Consider the following 24,267-nt stretch of genomic DNA (forward strand, 5'->3'; position numbering starts at 1 on the left):
GAAGTAGTTTTCTACCTGCAATTTAATTTTTTTCCTTACCGGTAAAATGTTAAGCATAAATATTCAACTAAAAGATCCTGAGGGAGCTATGGAGCAACAGTACAGCTGGTAGTTGCTTAACTTGCACACAGCTGACACAGGTTCAATACCCTGACTCAGGTTCAGTGCCCAGCACCACATATGGTCCCCTGAGCACTGTCAGGAGTGATCCCTGAGTGCAGCTAGGTGTGGCAAAAAATAAAAGATCTTGAAGGGCAGGGAATTCATCTTAACATGTACACTCCACAAAATACCTTAAACAGTATCTTTTCAAACTTGTTCAAAACTTGGAACTGACATGGGATGAGGAGTAAGGAGGATCCACAGGGCAGTGCCAGAAACTGAACTCAGGGTCTCACACACATCTACGGCAATAACACCATCAAAAAGCTACATCTCCTACCTCAGTCATTAATTTTTTAATAGAAAAAAGAGATACAGTAAGTATTTAGGCTAGCACATCACGAATTACAAACATCCTGTTATTTGTCAATTGCCTAAAGCAGGCCCCAGTAACGTCTCCTTCATCCTAGCCCTGAGATTTTTAAGAAAGTGCTATATTCAAGGCTCTTTAGGAGAATGAGAGCCATCATTGTTACTGGTATTTGGCATATTGGGTACGCCACGGGGAGTTTGCCAGACTCTGCTGTGTGGGCAGGCTACATTCGATAGCCTGCAAGTTTGTCCAAAGTAGGAATGAGATAATAAGATGTCATAATAAGAGGCTAGCACATAAACATCAATTTCTCTCATAATATGCTTAGAGCAATAATATTGTCTGTGTACAATCCATATCACCAAACAGTATTACCTCTCAAGAAAAACAGTCACATTCAGTTTGGGCTGCCAAATTGTTTGCCACCTCTATTTACTATGAGGAATAATGACTCCTTCAGCATTTATAAACTGACTACTCAAGCCCCCAAGAAACATAGGAAGGAACTGGAAGATCATGGGTAAAATATATGGTAGAGTGAGAAAAGCAAACAGTTGAAGGAAGGGAAAATGCAATCTTTTACCACTACCAATTCTTAACCTTTTCCTTCATACTTTTTTTTTTTTTTTGCGTTTTGGGTAACACTCGGCAATGCACAGGGGTTACTCCTCGCTCATGCATCAGGAATTACTCCTCCTGGTGGTTCTTGGGGGACCATATGGGATGCTGGGAATCCAACCCAGGTTGGCTGCATGCAAGGCAAACAACCTACCCACTGTACTATCGCTCCAACCCCTTTTCTTTCATTCCTTTTCATCATGACCGCACCACTAGCCATAACCCTTTACTCCAAAACTTTAATTTGTCATCTTGGGCCAATACTCCCTTGGACTTGACCCTAAAATTAATTTTTTTAAATCTCCCTTGTTTAGGTATTTTTAAGATATAAGTAAAAAATACTTAAGAAACACTAATCAGAATTTTAAAAATCTAAAAAGTTACACACCAAGTCACTGTCACTGTCTTCCCATTCATTGATTTACTCAAACAGGCCCAGTAACATTGTGAAACTTGTTGTTACTGTGTTTGGTATATTGAATCTATGTCACAGGGTAGCTTGCCAGGCTTTGCCGTTCCAAGTAAACACTCAATTACTCTTTCTCAGCACAACAGAAATTTATTGCAAGCATTGATATTTTACAGGGGTTAGAGAGACAGTAAAAGATAGTACAGGGGATAAGGTACTTACTATGCAAAGATGAGAAATGATGCCTGAGCACAGAGCCAAAAGAAAGAAAGCACGGAGCATCACTGGGTGTAACCCAATCTTAGCCAATCCCCCCCCAAAAAAGTATTTTTTTTTAATATTATACTTTATAAGCAGAATTCCATGATCCTGATTATCAAATTGCCACACAGGTTAAAATATACTTTGAGTTGGGAAAGGGAGGTACCAGCTCGTCCTTCACACCCTACCGAGGTCACGAGTTGTCCCCCCAAGAAGCGGCTCTCCGGCACAGCCATGGCTCCAGAGGCAAAAGGAATTAATCCAGAGCCCGGCAGCTTGCAGCAGAAAAGTGAATGGACCATGTGTTAAACCACAGTGCCATGCCTCCCCAGGAGGGAAAGGGTGTTGCTCCCTTCCGCCTCCTCCCCCCCTCCAGACAGCAAGGGGGCCGCCACCTCAGAGCTTATAAGAAAGCCAGGTATGAGCAGGCGTTGACGGGCAACTGCAGTCTCATGGGAAGGGGGGCAGTACCGGCTCATCCTTCGCAACCTACGGAGGTTACGAGTTGCCCCTTACAAGCAGTACCGGCACAGCCATAACACCAGACACATAGAAACCAATCTCGTATTTGTCTGGCTCTTTGCAGAAATCCAAAATTGTGAGGCCGCTAGCAGGGCTGGAGCGATAGCACAGCGGTAGGGCGTTTGCCTTCCACGCAGCCAATATGGCCAACCCGAGTTCAATTCCTCCGCCCCTCTTGGAGAGCCTGGCAAGCTACCGAGAGTATCTCGCCCACACGGCAGAGCCTGGCAAGCTCTGTAATGTAATGTATTTGATATGCTAAACACAGTAACAACAAGTCTCACGATGGAGACGTTACTGGGCCCGCTCGAGCAAATCGATGAACAACGGGAGGACCGTGACCATAACCAGCTATAGAAAACAAAGTATTTCACAATGGCTTTTCAGCAATTCTGATTGTTGGGTGGGGAGGGGATTCTAAACAATAATGGTGCATCTTCTGTCGAAATAATGAATCTAATCAGTGTAGAGAAGAGTTAAGTAGAAATCATCTGCCTTGCAGGCATTGGGAGGGTTGGGAGAGGGGTATATTGGGGTTTTTGATGGTGTAAAATGAGTACTGATGAAGGGAGAGGTGTTTGATCATTGTGTGACCAAGACTTAAACCTGAAAGCTTAGTAACGTTTTCTACAGTGATTCAATAAATAAATATAAGAAGAAAAAATAATAAATAAAATTACAAAAAAAAGTAAGATGGAGTTCATGCTCAATTCAATCAGCTAATCCATGGCTGAATAAATAGCAGTACTCCTACATATATAAAATATATATATATATGTATATATATATATATTCTTTGAGAATCAAGATTTAAATCATGTACAGGAGTGTTTGTATGCCAGAATACACCGTAGAGCTAAGAAGAAAAACTATGAATTCTGGGGAAAAGACTATTCAATTCATCAATTCTAGCACCATGGACAGAAGGACCATGTAAAAATTCATTCGTTAGTCAATTCATCAAGAGGAAGTTCCTATGACTCAAGAGAACATTCTAGAACGAGTATACAGAACCAGGATCCCTTACTCATAACCTACTTCTTTTCGTTTGTTCTTGTTTGGGGGCCACACCAGGAAGTGCTCAGGGGACCGTATGGGATGCAAGGGATCCAACATGGGTCAGCTCTAAGCAAGGTAAACACCCTACCTGCGTACTATCTCTCTGGCCCCTCTCCACATCTATTCATTTTAGTGGGGGACTCTGGGAGTCATTTTCCATGATACTCAGCCAACTGGGCTAACAGTTCAGTGTTAAGGCCCAAAGACATGGTGCTTCTATGGCCTGGCAGTGACAAAGACCACCATGGCCAGTCCAGAAATTCTTAGGGTCCATCGAGCTCACACCTAGCCATGTTGGGGCAGACAGAGGGAACACGAATCATGTGATTCCAAGGATCCAACTGGATCAGGCACATGCTCTATACTAGTACACCTGTACTAGCTCCCTGCCCCCACACTACCCCCTCCCCCTGCCATTTTAAACTGGAACTAAAGTTAGGACAGGAGAGATGTTAGAGGAAAGTAGAGGCACTGAGATCAGAGGAAATGAAAACTTGAAAGTGAAAAGATAAGAGACTACTCTAAAAGATAAAATAAGGACTAGATATAATAGTACAGCTGGTAGGACCTTGCATGAGATCTACCTGGATTCGATTCCCAGCACCCCAAATGGTTCTCCAAATGGTTCTCCGAGGATTATCAGAAGAAATTTCTGAGTGCAGAGCTATGAGTAAGCCCTGACCACCGCCAGGTGCAGCCCCAAAATTAAAATAATTAAATAAGTAAATAAAACAAGAATGTCAATGTTTGTGGTTTCTAGACCAGGTAATATAGTTGCCAGATCAAAATAACTACAACAACAATTAATTAGAACGAATGAATTAGAACTTCTAATTAACTAACGGCACACACAGAGAGAGACAGAGTATGGAAGATAACTGCTTGCCTTGACATGGGCTCAATCCCTAGCACCACATATGGTCCCCAGGACTACCAGGAGTGATCACTTGAGTGCAGAGCCAGGGGTAAGTCCCAAGCACAGTGGGGCTGGACCAGGGGATGGGAGAGGGGACTTGAAACAAGAAAAACACCCAGTGGCATACTTTAAAATTAAAATATCTATCCAAATCGGCCACCGTCCAAATCGCATACCCTTCTCTCCTGGAAGGGCACATAACACGATGCTCTCCATAGCCATGCCACTGGACCCTGCACCAGGCTGGTTCACTCAGGATGCACCAGAGGCGTGGCGGGTGAGCCCTCCCCGCCCCAAGGGACCCAGCCCCAACAGTTGAAAACCTCCAGAACCCAACCACCACCATGCCCATGGCCACTCCCCACACGCTCTGGCCAAACCTCACGCACAAGTGAACCTATTACTGGACCACACACCCTACCCATTCTCCAAGAGTAGACACTATATTTGATGGGGTTAAAATAGTAGGCAACCAATCATTGAGGGAAATATATCTTATACAGAGAGATAGGTAGATACTTACAGATACATATACATGAAAGTTCACAAGGCTCAACCTTTAACAACTATTAGTAATATCTTATAGAAGGTCTTTATGACCCCTGCCAAAATAGAACAATCTTTACACCCTTTCCTCTACAGATACTTTTTGTAGCATTTTCAGTGTTTTTTTCGTAACAAACAATACAAAGGGGCTGGAGCGATAGCACAGTGGGTAGGGCATTTGTCTTGCACATGGCCAACCCGGGTTCGATTCCCAGCATCCCATATGGTCCCCTGAGCACTTCCAGGAGTAATTCCTGAGTTCAGAACCAGGAGTAACCCCTGTGCATCACCAGGTGTGACCCAAAAAGCCAAAAAAAAGGGGAAAAAAACTATATTTTTTCGGTTCTGCTTTGGGACAAGAATTGGGGTTTGGGATGGAAACATCCCAAATATGGTGGTGGGAAGTTGTAATGGTGGTGGATTTGGTGTTTGAATATTAAATGTAATAAAATACTGTGAACTACCTTACAAAATAAAAAATTTTCAAAAATAAAATATCTATCCAAATGATGAAAATAGTACAAATTTTTATCAAGAGAAGCCAGATTAATAAAGTATGGCTCATTACTAATATGGAACACTATTTAAGTTGAAATTCTATAGATCAACAAAACAGAAAACTGTCCATGTGTATCATGTGACATGGAAACACAGGTAAGTTATAGAATCCCATACTTGTATTTTTTAAATAATACTTTCTAAATAAAAACTTAGTTTCAGATCATTTTTCAAATCTTGTTTTACTCTACAAAAAAACTATATAACATAGAGTAAAACACTACTTTAAATTTAAGTACTGTTTTAATCTATGTTATAAACTGCATGATATCTATTTGATATGTCAAAGAATTTTCTGGAGGAGAAAGACTATCTCATGATGAAAACAGACATTAACAGTGTCTAGGAATTGCAATATTATAATATTCATTATAATATTATGTATATAAATCAGTAAAACATCTCCCTACAAATAAACTAATTTATAATGTTCTAATATACATGCAATTATAATATTTGGGATCTGGGGGGACGTGGGGCCACACCTGATGATGCTCTGGATTTATTCCTTATTCTGTGCTCAGGAGTCACTCCTGGTGGTGGTTGGGGGCACGATATGGAGTTCCTGGGATCAAACCAGAGTTGGCTGCATGCAAGCCACACTCCTTAACCCCTAATAATATCTCTCTTGCCCCTACATCAGCAATATTTAGGGCAATAAGCCTGGGAGGCTAACAACACACTTTAAATGTCGTGACATTTTATCAGTCTAAAAACCATTCAAATACCTGAAATAACCAGAATTCACTAAGACACCATTTAAAATAATTTTGTATTAGGAAAAATAAGTGCATTCCTTTTGCAATAAGGGAAAGGGAAAAACTGTAAATTTTAGAATACTTATTCTGATAATTTCACATTATAATTCTTTGATTCAATAATTCTATGTAATATCAACACTGAATTTAATACTTGTTCCATTTTTCATAACTTACCATAAGCACTGGGGAAGTCTCCAGGTCCTGGGCCAGGATAAAAAGGACCTGGCCCTGGTGGCTGAACTGGATACTGTTGTGGGGGACCAACATAAGGCGGCCCACTATGCCGGTACTAGAAGAGATAAATTATAGTTATTTATCAGTAATAAAAGGTAACTTAAAAGGAGAAATAAATTTCTTTGTGAATGATTTATTTATTTGCTTTTTGGGTCACTCCCGACAATGTACAGGGGTTACTCCTGGCTCTGCACTCAGGAATTATTCCTGGCGGTGCTCAGGGGACCATATGGGATGCTGGGAATCGAACCCAGGTCGGCTGTATGCAAGGCAAATGCCCTACCTGCTGTGCTATCACTCCAGCCCCATCTTTGTGAATGATTTAAATGAAGTGAAACCACTTGGTTATAGACTTAATTTTTAAAATTATTTTTACAATTTTTATTGGTTATGCACTTTTAAAATGTCTGATTCCCATTAAGATGCAATGAGGATGAACAGAACGGTACATCTCAAGTAAAGACATCTGGCAGACCCTGAGCGGCTTCTTTTTTTCTGGGGGGGGGGGTGGGTGGAGAGTGTGGGTTGCATGGGGGAACCACACTAGTCGGAGCTCAGCTTACTCCTGGCTCTGCTCAGGAGTAATCACTCCTGGTGGAGTTCAGGGGACTATATACGATGTTGGGTATAGGACCTGGCACAGTCCACGCAACTGGTGTCCTAACCCCTGTACTATCTCTCTAGCCCCACTACTAGCCCTATCTGATTTTATTTTATTAAATCACTGTGAGATACACACTTACAAAGTTGCTCATGATTTGGGATTCAGTCATACAAAGTCCCAACACCCATCCCTTGCCCAATTTCCCTCCACCAATGTCCCCAATTTCCCTCCTTCCTCCTCCCAAAGCCCAACTTCTCTCTCTCTACTAGGACTACATTAAAGAAGTTGGATGAGAGGGAAGAGATAAGAAAAGGAAAAGGCTGGGAAATAAAAAATAACTTCTTTCACAAAATTTTCAAGAGAAGAGGTATTCAAATATCTCCTTGTAACATGAATAATGAAAAAAAAGACTAGACTATATTTCATACAACACTAAAAACCAATATAATCATCATTGACCTTCCTGCTCCCTGTGGCAAGAAACCACATCAATCCCCACTGCACTGTTGGATAGAGTGACCTGAGAGCACTTTACCTGTGGTATACAGTACTGAGGGCCCTGGGGCACTGGGTACGGCATGGGCAGATGGTTAACCATCATGATGTGCTGATTGGCTTGATACACGGCGGTGGGTGTCTGTGCACCAGGACGAATGGAAGGACTGCTGTTTGGGATGGTAGCTCTAGGAGGCTGTATTTGAGGCCTCTGAAAAAACTGAAGAAAAAGAGAAAAACACTCTTTTTTAACAAAAAGAAACATAAATCTTGTTTTCCCCTTTCCCCACTGATAAAAACTTAATCAAAGTTGAAACAGAAATGAAACATACACACAAAAAGAAGAGTCCAAAATGTTTTAAGGTGGCACATATTTAAAATCTTCCACACTAGACATAGTAGGTCCAGTTTTGAGTAATGCATTTACACATTTAAAAAGGGTAGGGTATTCTTACATTTAAAATGAAATCTCAAACTCAAATAAAAATGGGAAAAATAGAAAATTATGTCTCAGTTAATTTGAACTAAAAATTTCATGCCATAATTACTAATTTTTAAATATATAACATAAACAAGAAGAACAGGTGCAATTTTTTTTCAGTGTTTTCCCTGCTTCCCCACTGCTGTCTCTTTAAAAGTTGCTTTGTTGTATAAATGTTTTGATCTTAAATAGGTGGCTAGTTATCCACTTATTAAAAATAGCCCTCCAAAAAACTATCACTCAACTGTCACTGTCCTCCCGTTGTTCATCGATTTGCTCAAGCGGGCCCAGTAATGTCTCCATTTTGAGACTTGTTGTTACTGTTTGACATAGAGAATACATCACAGGTAGCTTGCCAGGCTTTGCTGTGCGGGCGAGATACTCTTGGTAGCTTCCCAGGCTCTCTGAGAGGGGCGGAGGAATCGAACCCGGCTCAGGCAGGCTGGCCGCACGCAAGGCAAACGCTCTACTGCTGTGCTATGACTCCAGCCCATCACTCAACATCACTAAAAAATATTTAAAAGATCAAGAAATTTCTCTAGATATAAAAGATTCATCTCAGTCTGTTAGGGACAAGTTAAACTGAAACTATCTGTAGGGTTTGTCACATGCTAATTATAAAATGATATAAAATTATCTTCCTTGTTTTAAAAAAGGAGGCAATCCTTTCCTAAATTAAAACCAGTTTTGCTTTTTTCTGAAGATTTTTCAGTAAAACGGTAGAATTTAGACAGACTTAAGCATGGTCTGGAAGAACAGAGTTCAGATCTCTAAAATAGTAACCAGTACTTGTAGTTACTTATGGTTCTACCATAGGATTCTTACATGCCTTTTAACAAACATCAATAGCAAATTCCCACCATAAAATAGCATGTGAGCAATCAGTAAACATAATCTCACTGCAATAATTAGAATACAGAGTTATGAAAGAGGCCATGCAGAACCAGTAGTTTGTTACCTGGATGGGTCTGAATCCTCCCTTCAATTATGAAGCAAGAAAGCAGCAGGAAATAGAAAGAAAGCCAATGGAAAAGCTTATAGATCAGTAGGAAGGGATAGGAAATAGCATGCAGGCTCAACAAAAATATCTTTCTATTTGGATATTTGTAATAACAGGAGAAGAAGGAAGATTAGAAAAATCAGAATATCAATTCACTTGAGAATTCAAGAACATGTAGAACTAAAGAATAAAATCATATTTAATTGAAAATTAACAAATCTAGTGGCAAAGATATCCTAATTGTAGCCACATATTAAAAAAATCCAAAGGAAATATGTCTGGTGGAACATAATGATTCCTATTCTTGGCTCACTGATGTCTATTATGTGCCTTTTTCCCCCCCAGTGCTGGGGGAGGGGGGTATCAGCTGTGCTCAGGATTTACTTCTGGCTCTGAGTTCAGGGATTACTCCTGGGAGGTTTGGTGGCCATACGGGGTGTTGGGGTGCAAACCCAGGCTGGCCAGTGCAAGGCAAGCACCCTCCCTGCTGTACTATGGCTCCATCCTATCGTGAGATATGACACTAGCTACTTCGGTTTTACATAACCTACCCTCCATCTTGAAAGGAAGCAAATTAATAAAAACGCCACTTGTTATTTTAATGATTGCCAAAGTCCTAAGAAATAACTCAACTCTTCAATATATTCCAGGCTCACCATAATCTCACTCTTTTCAACTAACCAGACATAGAAAGAGGTCATTTACAGCTTAAAAATGGGAAAAATATAGTAATAGCCTAATAATGTAGTTTTAATACAACCCCTACCCCCTGCCCTGACTTGCCCCACAGTTTCGGACATGAGTATTATTATTGGTCCAAATAAAGGAAAAGTTGAGCTTTGAACTTGGGGTCCATTCAGGTCTTACCCCATCCTATTCTTAAGCACCATGCTACCCACTGGTGGTAGAAAAGAAAATTTTCATCTTGTACTGAACTGGAAGAATTGTGACACAGTACCCAAAGCACATCACCATTCAGCTTTAAGACATCACCAAAGAAGTCAAGTGAGAAAAGCAATAAAAACAGTAAGGTATATGGCAGGAGAATGGAATCAATGGTGGAACCAGAAGGGGAAGGCTCCAGGAAATTGATGAACATGAAAAGGAAGCACAAGAAGCAAACTGGGCAACACCAGAACCTGGGCTAACTGACAATAGCAGCAATAGTCCTCCAGCTATCTCAATTAACATATCAAAAGACATAAGAACTTGTGTCTGCTGCCAGCAGGAATATAAATCTAGTAAACTTTCTACACTAGACTTCACTTCTGTTCATTACAGAGTAGGTAGAATCTGTTTTTAATCCATGTATATGAGTTGTAAATACATTTCATGAACTAATACAAGCACTTTCATAATTGAGTTAATGTATCAAAACCCACAAAACTGGCCTCAAGGAGAGAAGAATCAGCCATCTGCTCCACTTTCTGTGCATTACTAGGTGTTAGACAAAGCCAATGAAAAGCTTAGCCCTGGACCAGGGAGATCGCTCAACAGGCTGGTGCATATTTTTGCATGCTGGAGCCCCAGGTTTAATCCTTGGCACCACATGGTCCCCTTGAGCACCACTGGGAGCAACCCCAAAGCACTGAGCTGAGTAGCACACTGTGGGTATGACCCCAAAGCAAAAAAAACAAATCTATTAATTCTACAAAATCATTTTTCAGCAACTCCAGAGGGCAGAAAAGAAAAGAAGAATATTAAAGAGATACAGGAGGGTCCAGAGTGGAAGTAAAGTGAGTAGGGCACTTGCCTTGCACACATCTGACCTGTGAGCCCTGCCAGATGTGACCTCTGAGCACTGTCAGATGTGGCCCAAAAACAATCAAAGGAATAAAAGAAATGATTGAATGTGCTCATATTATCATCACACTTTGTCAAAGTACTTACTGCCTAAAGAGACATGACATTACTGGGGTGGTCTGGGGCTAGTTATTGCTCAAGCAAAGCCAAAAAAAAAAAAAAAGAAAAAAAGAAAAAACCAAAACAACCAAAAAACATATAGGTAATGTCTTCTTGCCATCTCAACTAACATCAAAGACAAGAATTTCTGGGGCGGGTGGGAGGAGAGGGAAAGGGAGAGGGAGGGGGAAAGGGAGGGGGGAGAGAGAAAAAGAGAGAGAGAGAGAGAGAGAGAGAGAGAGAGAAGAATGTTTGCCATAGAGAAAGGCTGGAGGAGAAGAGATGGAAGGGGAAGGAAACTAGGAACATTGGTGATGGGAAATGTATATGGGTGGAGGGATCGGTACTGAAATACGTATGACTGAAACCCAACCATGATCAGCTTTGTAATTCTATCTCATGGTGACTCAAAAAAAAAAATTGTGGGGCTGGAGCGATAGCACAGCGGACAAGGCATTTGCTTTGCATGCAGCCGACCCGAGTTCGATCCCCAGCATCCCATTTGGCTCCCTGTGCACCGCCAGGAGTAATTTCTGAGTGCAGAGCTAGGAGTAACCCCTGTGTATTGCCGGGTATGACCCAAAAGGGAAAGAAAAAAAATTGTGTCTACTGCAAGCAGGAATATAGATCTAGTAAGTTTTCTACATTAGAACGTCCCCTCCCAATGTTAAGCTTGCTATGCATGAATATTTCTCTTAAAGATATACCTTCAAATGCTATGCTGAGATTTTAACTAGCCTATCCAAAATAACTAATTTCATCTCATTCAAAGGTTTCTGAATGGTGTAAGATTTTTCTGCAATGGTTATTCTCTTGAAAGAGAAATACGTATTTTTAATGATAGTTGTATTGCCATGTAGAGCCAGTAAAATAGGATTTGTGGTCGTTTTAAAATTGTTTTCACAAACTAGGATTTCAATTTGATGTTATGCAGAAAAAGATATTCATATAGGTATGTTAAATGTAACAAAGATCTTTACAGCACTGACCAGGCACCTCTCTAAAAATGACAGGTACCTTCTATCCTACCCTTCTCATAATGAACCTCTAAAAGCAGGTATATTAAATATAGGGAGAGCGAGTCATTAGCTGAAGGTCTCCCATCTGTAATGTAAGCCAGATCCTCAGGGCATATTTATAACTGTTACACACTCTAGCCTGTTATGAAATTGAATACCCCTCTATTTTCAATAAAGTACTGCCTGAAGAAATCTTTATAAAGGCTGAAGGGTGTGGGTGGCACATTCCTTAACTGGGGGAAAAAATGGCTCCCCATCATTTACTACATAAAATTCATGTTCATCATTCTAAGCACACACAAAATTCTTTCTACATAGCCTTCTGAAAATAGTTGAAATTTGTTTATATGTTTCTTAGTACTTAGTAAAACATCTCAACTTCACTGTATTAAGTTTTTGTTTTTTTCTGTTTTTTTTTTTCTTGAGAGACACACAGTGTGCTCAAAAGGTTACTCCTGACTTGGAAGTGCTCTTGGGATCACAGGCTGTTTTGGGGATCAAACCTAGATTGGCCACTTACAAAACAAGTGCCTTACCCACACTGTGTTATATCTCGGGGCTCTGTACTAAGATTTTTTTAAAAGACAAACTACAAGCCAGAGAGATAATACAGCACGAAAAGTGCTTGCCTTGCTTGCAGCCAACCTGGGTTGGCACTGCATATGGTCCCGAGCACAACCTGAGCAAAGAGCCACGAGTGCCCTGAACACAGTTGGGTATTACCCCCAAATTAGGATACATCTATTTCAGTTCTAAACTAATCATCATTCTCTACCTCTTAATCCCTCCAACCAGGATCCTGAAATAGTTTCTTTCAGTCTGCTCTCAATGTTCAAAGAGAAGCAAACACACTCTCAATGTTTGTTAAACGAAAGAGCAACATATTGCTCAAATTCTGGCCAACCATATTCCTGTCAGTGAAACCAAGGGTCACAGGAGCTCTTTTGTCAACCACATTTTACTACTGATTGTTGTTGAGTAGTAGTAGTCCTTTAAAACTGTCAATACTCTTTATATGTAATCTAGCAATAAGTCCTATTCTTCATTTCTTTGTGTACATTTATTTTCTGTTTTAAAGTATGAACATTTAGGAAAACTTATTCAGCTCGTTTGAAAGTAAGTCTGGCTAATTTTAACCTCTCATTTCAGATTGCACAGGTTTTTGCTTTTGTTTTTCAAATTCTAAATATGTTACCCAATGTCAAAACTACACAAGATAAGCAAATTTGACAGGCATGTCATTAATCCAAATCTCTAGCTTTTAAAAAATTGCTAAAAAAGACTGAGTAGAAAAGAATCATTTACAATCCTATACAAACTCCAGTTCGATCTACTTTAAGACTCTTGTCTTTCATAGGCCCGCTTGTTTGCAAGAAGAAAGGCAGAGGAAGGTGATCATCAAAATTTGAATACTATTTTGGACAGTTCTACAGAAAAGGGAGGACAGAGGCCAGGGATACGGCTCAAGTGGTAAGCAAGGTACTGAATTAGCTCTCCAAGCCACCGGGGTGGCCCGTATTTAGAAAAAATAAAATTTAAAAAAAAAAGGATGGGCACTAAAACTTAGGGTTCACATAATTACTAATTTTCAAACACTCTAGAAGTTAGAAGGAAAATGTAACCTTTTAGGAAATCCTAAAGATGTAACTGTATCATTATACAAAGCTTGCAGGACAATAGTGTAAGAAATGCTTTTTGAAGATACAGATCATTGTAATTATACTGTATCAATTTATGACTATGGTTATCTTGGGGCTGGAGAAATAGTACAGTGGGTAGCATCTTGGATGCTTGTCAAGCATGGATTGATGGCTTGATCCCCACCACTTCATACAATCCCATGGGTTTTGCCAGGAGTGATCCCTGAACGGAGAACTAGGAATAAGCCCTGAATACAGCAATACATGGCCCAAACACTGAAAAAAAAACGTATCCCTAAAAAATTATAATAATCACTGGGGCTGAAACGAGAGTTCAACACATGTTTATATGCACAAGGCCCAAGTTCCACCTGCATGTTTCTCTGAGCACCACTAGAAACTAGGGCTGAGCTGGGAGAAGTCCTTGAGCACTGCCAGGGACAAAACAAAACAGTGATTGGAAATTCTTAGAAGACCATCTATCATTTTAAACAAGTATGAAAAGCCTTTTCAGTTAGCTGTTCTTGCTATGTGGGCAAAAAAAAACTGAGTACTCTTGACTTTGCAAAGCATTAAAAACCAACTCCAAAATATACTCCCAGGCGAGGCATGCAGCTCACCAGTATCTTTTGCAAGTCGAGGTCCTGGGTTTGATTCCCGGAACTACCAAAGAGCAAAACACCAACCACTCACATCCAATATTATACTCCTGAAATCCCTCTTTTTTCATTATAAAGGTAGCCTACAGGAAGGATAAGCTGTAAGATTTGTAATCACTACTTTCTTTTTAATCTCAGAATCTTTTAAAATTTTCAAGTGCTCTTGAGAAAAAAGATAGTTTTAGAATTTAGATTTAAAAAGGATAGATTTATGATCAAATATTGTGCTTATTCATAATTTATAATGAGTGATTTTGCATTCTATATTTCTTCTGTTTTCCTGCATTTGGCCAATGTGATATAAATTAAACATGTAATCCCTAAAACTTTTAATTAAAAACTCAGCTTTACTGGTGAAGGGACAGGTGCTGGAACAGTATATGACTGAAACCCAATCATGAACAACTTTTTAACTGTGTATACCACAGTGATTCATGTAAAAAAAAAAAAAACTAACTCAGCCACACTGACTATTTCAAGTTCTCAGTGAACAGTGATACAGAACATTTTCATCACCACAGAAAATTCTACTAGACAGAGCTGCCCCAGGGGTTTATGTCAAGTGGAGGAAAGAAATCCCTTAAGATACTGTCAGAATCAACAAGTTGTTCTGTCAGATCATACTGCAGATTTCAGGAAATGAGCATTCCTGTAGAATACTTCATTCACATATTAAAAATAGCTTGGAAGATGGGTCAGAGAGATAGTGCAAGTGTCTACCCCAATTCAATCCTTGGCATTTCATGTGGTACCCTGAGCAACACTAGGTGTGGCCCAAGTACCATCAAAAACTCCACCTCTAGACCCCCTTTCTACATCCCCCACCTCCCAAAAAAAGCTTGGGAGAAAGGGAAAAATGAACTGGCTCACTACTTATAGAAACTGACACTAAGGACCTCCAGAGACAGGTATTGATATTTATAACACCTCAATATTAATATCACTTAGGAGTGTATTTATCTATTTCAAAAGTAAGAGTACTAAAACCCAAGGTTAGCTTTGTCATAAAGCTGAGACTGAACTTTAGCTATGCCAACTTCCCAGCTGTATTTTCTTAAATAGTTCAGCTATAACCCTGTAGCTCATTGTGTCTAAGGCACCAGAAGAAACTACCCATGCCTTACATAAGCTCTAAAAAATCCAAAGACTCTTAGCAAACAACTGTGTACATGTTTATCTGATTTCCCATTAATATCCACTAAACTCTGATGTTTCAAGTCTAGTCCCAGAGGCAAGCCAAAGTCTTCATTTATTTCATTTTCCAAATCTAAGAAACTGCTAAGAGCTATACAAATATATCTCAAACAATGAACTGGAACTTCAAATGTAACAGCACAATGTTTGAGTAAAGATCCTTAAGAAATCATAAGAAAAAAAAAAAAACAACGCAAGTCAGCTATTGGTTTGCATGGTGTTTAAATCACTTCAAAAAGAACCAAACTAGAATAGGAAACATACCATTTCAATGTTTGCTAGCATATAGTGCATTTTAGATGCGAAATACTATTAAGTTTTATAAAACCTATTACTGGAGAGGCCAGAGAGTTAGTACATCGATACGGGGCTTGCCTGGCATGCAGCTGACCCAAGTTCCATCCCTGGCACTGATTATGGTTCCAAACAGTGATCCCTGAGTGCACATCCAGGAGTAAGCTCTAAACACAGTCAGGAGTGGCTCAAAATACAAACAAGCAAACAACGTTTATTAATTGTGGACACTAACCTCAAATGCTTTGATATGGCATATTCTTCAGTTTTGGTAACACTGTTAATAAAAACATAACTAAATAAATTATAAAACGGCCATGATCCAGAGACACACAAATGAATCTTGGAACTGAGCAGCTAGCGGCAGAGATCTCTCCAGACCCTAATTATTAAATTTTAGAATTCCAGGAGCAACATTACATGCTACTCATAACAAGCAATACAAAACAAATTGTCTAGCATTGCCTTTTCAGCAGGTTTGAGTGGTGGTGGGAAAATTCCAAATAATAATGGTGGGGACTGGTGTCAAAATAATGAATGTAATCAAAGTAGAGAGAGAGTATTGTGGAAACTGTCTGCCACACAACAGGGGAAGGGCTGGAATGGGGGGGATACTGGGAATTTTGGTGATGGAAAATGTGCACTGGTGGAGGGATGGGTATCTGATCATTGTATGACCGAAATTCAAACATAAAAGCCTTGTAACTATCTCACGGTGATTCAATTAAAAAAAATTTGCTCTTCTGTAGAAAAAAATTATAAAATGCTTTTGTCCTAAGAACACTGTATTTTGGTTTGGGGGCAACCTGGCAAGGCTCAGGATTTACTCCTGGTAGTACTCAGGGATGAAACCAGAGTTAGCCACACAAAGGCAAGCACCTTAATAACTATACTACTTCTATGTCTCACTTTTAACTGGCTTTATGCTTGCCTGTATGTTCTGCTCTTTGAGATTCTAATTACTTTAAGATTTTCAAAGATCAGAGTGATATGTACTTAAAACCAACAATGTTTTGCACATAAAATTATTTAGGACTTCCTTCGCCACTAAAGAAAACTATTGCTCTAATCAAAAGCTGATGTGCAAAGAACAGAACATGATTCGTAATCTGAAGATTTCCTGCAAAACAAAGTAGACATAATTCTAATGGGAGCATGATATCTCTGACGTAAAGGACTCAAAAAGAACCCTCACTGATCACATAGTTGAAGATCTTCTAAACAAAAATTGCCCCAAGAAACATCCTATAGAAACTATTTGGTTCTATTAAACTAAGAATGTTTACCCAGTCTTTTAATTTAATTTCAATTCCAATAAATTCCGTTTATAAAGAAAAAATATAGTTTCTAGTTTTTATTCTTTCCATAAGCAATTAACTCCAAATAGCTTATCTAAATAATATAATGAAACGTTTTGTAATGTTTATAAAACCAATTATTCTTGAGCATTTACAGTAAGTTATATATTTACTGTGCACTGTGGCACTGTTGTTCCATTGTTCATCAATTTGCTTGAGCGGGCACCAGTAACGTCTCCATCGTGAGACTTGTTACTGTTTTTGGCATATCGAATACGCTACTGGGAGCTTGCCAGGCTCTGCCATGTGAGCAGGATACTCTCAGTAGCTTGCCGTGCTCTCCAAGAGGGGCGAAGGAATCAAACCCAGGTTGGCCACATGCAAGGCAAACGCCCTACCTGCTGTGCTATCACTCCATCTTAGAAAATATCATTGAGCAAAACATCAGCTGGAATCTAATTATTTTGTGAAAAAAAAAAAGCCAGAAAAACTATTTGATCCTAGGGGTAGTCACTGATGAATTATGCAATAAAGAAGAAATGAGATCTGTTCACTAGTTCTAATCTCAAGGCTAATTCTAGCCCTTGATTTAATTCTTTCTGGCCAAAGCAAATAGTCATAGACTTTAAAAAAAGTCTGGCCCACATTCAAAAGAACAAAAGCAACCGATGCTGGCGCAGATGTGGCGAGAAAGGGACACTCCTTCACTGTTGGTGGGAATGCCGACTAGTTCAGCCCTTTTGGAAAACAGTATGGACGTTTCTCAAAAAATTAGAAATTGAGCTCCCATTTGACCCAGTGATACCACTCCTGGGAATATACCCCAGAGAGGCAAAAATGTGTAGTCGAAGTGACATCTGCACTTGTTTGTTCATTGCAGCACTCTTTACAATAGCCAGAAACCGGAAGAAACCTGAGTGCCCAAGAACAGATGACTGGTTAAAGAAACTTTGGTACATCTACACAATGGAGTACTATGTAGCTGTTAGAAAAGATAAAGTCAAGAAATTTACATACAAGTGGTACTACATGGAAAGTATCATGCTGAGTGAAATGAATCAGAAAGAGAGGGATAGACATAGAAAAATTGCATTCATCTGGGGGATATAAAGCAACAAAATATGAGATCAATACCTAAGAATAGCTGAGATCAACACCAGGAGGATTACTCCATAGCTTAGAGGCCAGCCGGATATTCTAGGGGAAAGGGCAGTTCAGATAGAGAAGGGAACACCAAATAAAAGGTGTTTGGAGGATCCTCCCAGGAGGGGAGATGCATGTTGAAAGTGGACTGTGGACTGAACATGATTGCCACTCAATGCCTCTTTTGCAGACCACAACACCCAAAAGGAGAGAGAGAACAAAGGGGAATGCCCTGCCACAGAGGCAGGGTGGGAGGGGGGGTGGGGGGAAATGGGCACTGGTGGATGGGTATTTGATCATTGTATGACCGAAACTCAAGCACAAAGATATGTAAATCTACAACTGTACCTCATGGTGCTTCACTTATTAAAAAAAAAAAGTATTCAATTTAACTTTTGGGGGGGAGGGGGGAACGGGTAGGGGGTGGGGAAGGGCACACCCAGTAACACTCAGGACTTACTCCTGGATCTGCACTCAGGAATTACTCCTGCAGTGTTCAGGGATCATGTGGGATGCCAGAGACAGAACCAGATTCAGTGGTATGCAATGCAAGCTCCCTACCCACTGTACTATCTCTTCAGTCCATTCAATTTAACTTTTATTATTATTTTTTAAAAAACCTGTTTATTTTGGGGGGAGGTTATGACCACACCTTACTGTGGTCAGGAATCGATCTTGGCAGCGGTCAGTCCTGGGATGTCCAGGGGATGACATGGGGTGCTGAAAATCGAATCCAGGTCAGCCACATGTAAAGCAAACTCCGTATCTGTGGTACCCTATGGTACTACCACTCTGGCCCTTTCAATTTAACTTTTAGTCAAAGGCACAACAAACCAAAAATATACCAAGGCAAAGATGTCTTAAAAATGCATTCACTATAAACTGCTCAATACTTGCTTCTCTCTGTTCTGGCTTCATTACCCAAATCTCTGTTCTGTCTCTGTGAGCATCGCCTTCTCCATCAGTGCCTTAGGTTTTAGATTTATTCCTATCCTACTTTAGATCTGAGCAGCACTGTAGCACTGTCCTCCTGTTGTTCATCGATTTGCTCGAGCAGACCCAGTAACGTGTCCATTGTGAGACTTGTTACTGTGTTTGGCATACAGAATACATCATAGGTAGCTTGCCAGGCTTTGCCTCCTCTGCCCCTCTCGGAGAGCCCGGCAAGCTACCGAGAGTATCTCACCCGGACGGCAAAGATCTGAGTAAATTCTTTAAATATAGACTGCAGTCAGTGACATTAAAGTAGGAAGTATTGTTTCCATTGAGGGTGTTTGGAAATGAACAGAGGTGTCTGAATATGTTCATTTTTAAATTATCACTGGGGGAAATGCTATTGTACTCACAGATGAGTGATTGCTAAATAAACTGCAATTTACAGGATAGTTTTTCTTAATCGGCAATCCCATTCAAAATAGCGATATTCACTCCACAGTAGAACAAACTAAACCTAGGTTTACATTCCTGAATACAGAGCAGCAAAGTCTCCCCGACAAGCTACTGTTTCCCACACACAACATGCCTTTAGCTACCACCTGCAAGCACTTCCACTTCAATCCCTCTTCATTTTTCTCGAGTAACACAACTACTGCTTCTGCCTGAGCCCAGGAAGGGTATGTTTCCTTACCCACTCATTATCTATGGGGTACTATAGGAGAGATTTAATTAGCATTTAAAAAATAAAAACTAAAGAGTAAAATGTTCCTGACGTTTTTGTATGCAACATAAATCTTGAGGATTTACAATGATCTTCAAGAATCCATCAAAAAGAACAAGGCTGGAAAACAGCAATTTTTAATTGATGAATATGTCATAAGTATATACACATACAGTGTTAAAGCGTGCCTTAATTTCATGCCAAAAGAATTTTAGTGGCCTGGGATCATATTTGAGTGGCCTGAGGACCACAGAGGTAGGTCCCCAGGAGCGCTCAACACTTTCTAAATTGAGATTATCTCTGGTAGTAGTAGTAATTTTGCACCTAGATTTCTTAACTATGAACCACACCACTAATTATTTTATTTGCACTGTTTACTCTTCACATAAGTCCTGAGATAGGTCTCAATACTATTCTACTTCACAGATTAGAAAACAGATCTAAGATCTTAAAGTACCTTGCCATCTCTTGAGATTAAAGAATACCTGTTTTGCTTTTTTATCAAGACTAACTGCTCAATACTTTATATGTGTGTGTGTATAAATATAAATATATATATATATATATTTTGTTTCTTGCAAAATATCCTGAACATCTTAGAATTCAGTTTTACCTACGTTTTATTTATTTTTGCTTTTTGGGTCACACCCGGCAATGCCAGGGGCTACTCCTGGCTTTGCACTCAGGAATTACTCCTGGTGGTGCTTAGGGGACCATATGGGATGCTGGGAATCGAACCCAGGTTGGCTGCTTGCAAGTCAAACGCCCTACCCACTGTACTATCGCTTCAGCCCCTACCTAAGTTTTTAAATCGAAAAGATTTTATTTTGAGAAATAGTCTTGTACAAAATCACTCGACAATGAAAGTATTCAATTAACTATATCCATTTACTCATTAGTGAGAATTTTAAATATAAAACTGGTTAAGAAAATGATAACATTTCCCTGATTTTACCAAACCATAAGGTAAAAGGTAAAGGCCCTCCCATTGTTCATCGATTTGCTCGAGCGGGCCCAGTAACATCTCCATTGGAGACTTTGTTGTTACTGTGTTTGGCATATCGAATACACCATGGGTGGCTTGCCAGGCTCTGCCGTGTGGGCGAGATACTCTCGGTAGCTTGCCGGGCTCTCCGAGAGGGGTGGAGGAATCGAACTCGGGTCGGCCATGTTGGCTGCGTGCAAGGCAAACGCCCTACCGCTGTGCTATCGCTCCGGCCCACCAAACCATAAATATTTTTAAAAAATAAAGCTCCCATTTATTCACTGATTTCTCTCAGATAAAGTACATGAACTATTTCTAATGTAGAGTACTTATTTCCATTTACATATGAGGAGACCGATTCAGAAAAAGACCTGCCTCACTCAGCTACTTACACAGTAAAGCTGTGTAATATGAACTATTAATTCATTGTATCTTGGAATCAAAAGCCTATGCTCTAATATAGAAGGAAAAAATATTTCAAAACAATTTATAAAAGGTTATTTTTGGAAAAACACTGTCTTCCTCCTAAGCTACCCTCCCTCATTGTATATTCCTACTGAATAAACTAGTTGTTACCATATATATACATTTAAAAAAATTTAACTCATGTAACTGTCTCATTTCAAAAGCTTGATATGCTTAAAACATTAGAATTAAACAAAATATCTATTTCTATATATCCTAATAGGTAAAGATCATTCTATGCAGCAAATAAGTATACATTATTGTTAATCAGCTTGTTAAGTCTACATTAGTAACTGAGAATAACTTGTTTTAGAAATACTGTTATTTTTTTCACATCAATATAAGTTACATTAGGATGCTAACAGAATACCCTTAGAATGTTGCCTGTTCCACTTAATTAAATTTAAACTCAACAGAGATAGATATCCATAAAATATGTGAAGACTTACTATATTAAATTTTTTTAAGTTTTTCTAAATTCAGAGTGTTTTTTTTGAAAGATAAAAGAGCTACTTATAAATTGTGCTATCAGCTTACAAAGGACTTTATAAGCAAACCAGTTTGTAATAGCAAATTGCAGTGGAATTAGTAAAGGACACTGAGTGAAATCAGACTTAGCTACTCCTGAAGAGAGTAGTTTAAGCACTTCTATGGAGTGGCAGCATTCTAAGAGTTGGCAGCTACTAAAGCCCCACCTATTAGTTAAAGATGATAGTGAAGGGGCAAGGGTACAGTACCTGATGATGGGCAGGTCGAGGCCCCGCTGCAAACTGAGAAAAGGAGGGAAAACAAACACAAAAGGAAAGGCACAAAGAGTCAGAAACACCACAAAAACCACAATGTCGCACAATATGCCAAAAGAAAATAAAAACCCACAAGAAAAAAAGACAAAAAACCACAAACAGTCAAAGCTTTGCTGCAGGACAGTGACAGACAGGTACTAAGATTCAACAGGTTAACACCACTACCAAGAATAGTTTGCCATTTATCAGCTGGGAGACAAACAGCTAAGCTGTTAGGCGTGTAAAGGTGTTTAACTCATAAGGCTGTATTTTAAGAACCCTACAATAAAGCAAAAGAAAACTGGAAACACTATGTAACTTAATTATATTAAGACAAACATATGAAAAGTCCAGTATGTTGATGCAACTGATAGAGCTAAAGGGAATGAGAAATGCTTTTATATAACAAGAACTAGAAAGGAGGGTAACTATAATGTCCATCAGGAAATAAGGAATGTATCAACTGATTTCAAGTTTGTTTAAGTGAGATATCTCACACATGAAAGTTAGTTTTAATATCTTCATTGACTTCCTGGAGTTAAGGAATGTTATTTATATTTATGACTATGTATTTGTTTCTTAAAATGTATGTTTAAGTACAACTAACTAGTAATTTTTTAATACCAAGCATGTCAAAGCAAATAGCTAAAAAAAAAAATCACTCTAAGATAATTCAACAGTGATATTACTATAAACCTAAGGGAAAAAGAGTGAAAGTCAAACCTCCCAATCACTATTTATATACAACAGCACAGTACTATACTTATGTACCTAAATGCTATGTGATACTTCGATTAAAAGCAAAAGCAAACAACGTCTCAGCAAAATCAAGGTACTTGAAAGCAAATAATACACTTTCCCTAACTTATAATAAACAGCTTTTCATACCCATAAAACTTTAAATAGTAAATCTCTGAAATAGTTTTTCATCAGAGCAAAACTGGACTCCCAGCGTGATTTTGCTATAAAAGGATAAAGAAAATCCTTTATATTTTGCTATGAAGTAGAAAGAAAATCACTTGACTCCTAATGTCAAATGATGGCTACTAAAACATTACTATTGTCATACTAGTCACCCTTTTTAAATAGTAAAGAGAAAATAGCTACGAAAAGATTTGAATGCAAGCCATACAGGGTCTTTATGTAATCTACTTAGAAAGCTAAAATACACATTTTTATTTGTTTTATTTCCTTTACAGCTTTCTGTAAACAGAGGTGAATCAGACTGAAGAGCAACTAAAACAAATCCTGCACTCAGCATTTAAATTATATGCAATCACTTTTGCAAGGGATTTGGAATTATTTCCAAAACTGTCATTATTTCATAAACACTTTTTTTCAACAAACTGCAATGGGCCACATGCCACAATGGAGATGGTTGGAGAAAGCGCTATCAATAACTCACCTGCAAAACTAAAATGTCACTTATTGTTCAAGTAATAAAAAAGTGCCTTAAAACATCTAGCAATATCCAGTGTAACTTAATGAGCTCTTGCTGACCTATCAGATTAGCCGTATTTGCTAATCACAATGAAACAGTTGTTTAGAATGATGATAATACTGGCAGCTTTAGTTCCTGCATAAATTTTCTCTCCAAAGAAACTGAGGTAATATATTTTCAGTTTTCCAATTATGAAAAGAAAACAGCATACCTCTACTACGGACATCAAGTTTCAAGAATAGGCAATACCACCCATGTGGTATGAAAGTAGGGGGTGGAAGTGAGATGTTTCTTCATGACACTTTTGAAGAAAATGGGAGAGAAGGGCCATGTTAAAAATTAACCTGAGTATAGCAGTACCTGTCTTATCACTGTTCCACAGAAAGGTCCCATTTCTAAGGCTCTAAAACAAAAGTTTAAACTTTATTTGGAATGGTCCAGTCAAGAGAGAACTAGCTATGAGCAAAAGGAGTACCTTATAAAAATAAAACATATATTAAGAACAACACAATTTACGTTAGTGAGAAAGTACCCTAGTCTATTTTGCACTAGTCACCATTGGCTATTGAGTTTTTCATTTGGAATGACAATAGTCTTAATCCTATGGGTAACTGTAAGCAACAGAACAAACTGTAGTCGCTGCTGGCTCATATGAAAAAATAGGAAATTTCTGTTTATTTTCAGTCCCCCCCCCCACCCTTAATAGGACTCTTTAAGATGGTGAGGACTGTAGATATAAAGAAAATCGGCCTTTTGTGAACTTGGGTTCAATGCTAATGCCACCCATCCACCCACTCGCTCAGTCTTTGTGCACAGTTTGGTTAACTGGGCATAGCCAACATAACATGA

General features: G+C 39.1%; 1 protein-coding gene across 20 annotated transcripts in view; it reads right to left on the reverse strand.

Annotated features, from left to right (window-relative positions):
* Positions 1-24,267, reverse strand: part of EIF4G3 (eukaryotic translation initiation factor 4 gamma 3) — a 355,974-nt gene that overhangs the window by 172,447 nt on the left and 159,260 nt on the right. For 8 of the 20 annotated variants that reach the window (XM_056122556.1, XM_056122555.1, XM_056122552.1 and 5 more), the window contains 4 exons: positions 21,933-21,965; positions 8,898-8,918; positions 7,499-7,678; positions 6,300-6,414 (listed from right to left, as the gene is read on the reverse strand). In XM_056122556.1, coding sequence (XP_055978531.1) covers positions 6,300-6,414; positions 7,499-7,678; positions 8,898-8,918; positions 21,933-21,965 — 349 coding nt within the window. Of the gene's footprint in view, positions 1-6,299; positions 6,415-7,498; positions 7,679-8,897; positions 8,919-21,932; positions 21,966-23,629; positions 23,660-23,778; positions 23,822-24,267 lie in introns of those variants that run through there. The other 12 variants (XM_056122562.1, XM_056122561.1, XM_056122560.1 and 9 more) reach the window with 7 other exon arrangements.

Source organism: Sorex fumeus, unplaced genomic scaffold, assembly GCF_029834395.1.
Source record: "Sorex fumeus unplaced genomic scaffold, SorFum_2.1 ptg000047l, whole genome shotgun sequence".
NCBI lineage: Eukaryota > Metazoa > Chordata > Mammalia > Eulipotyphla > Soricidae > Sorex > Sorex fumeus.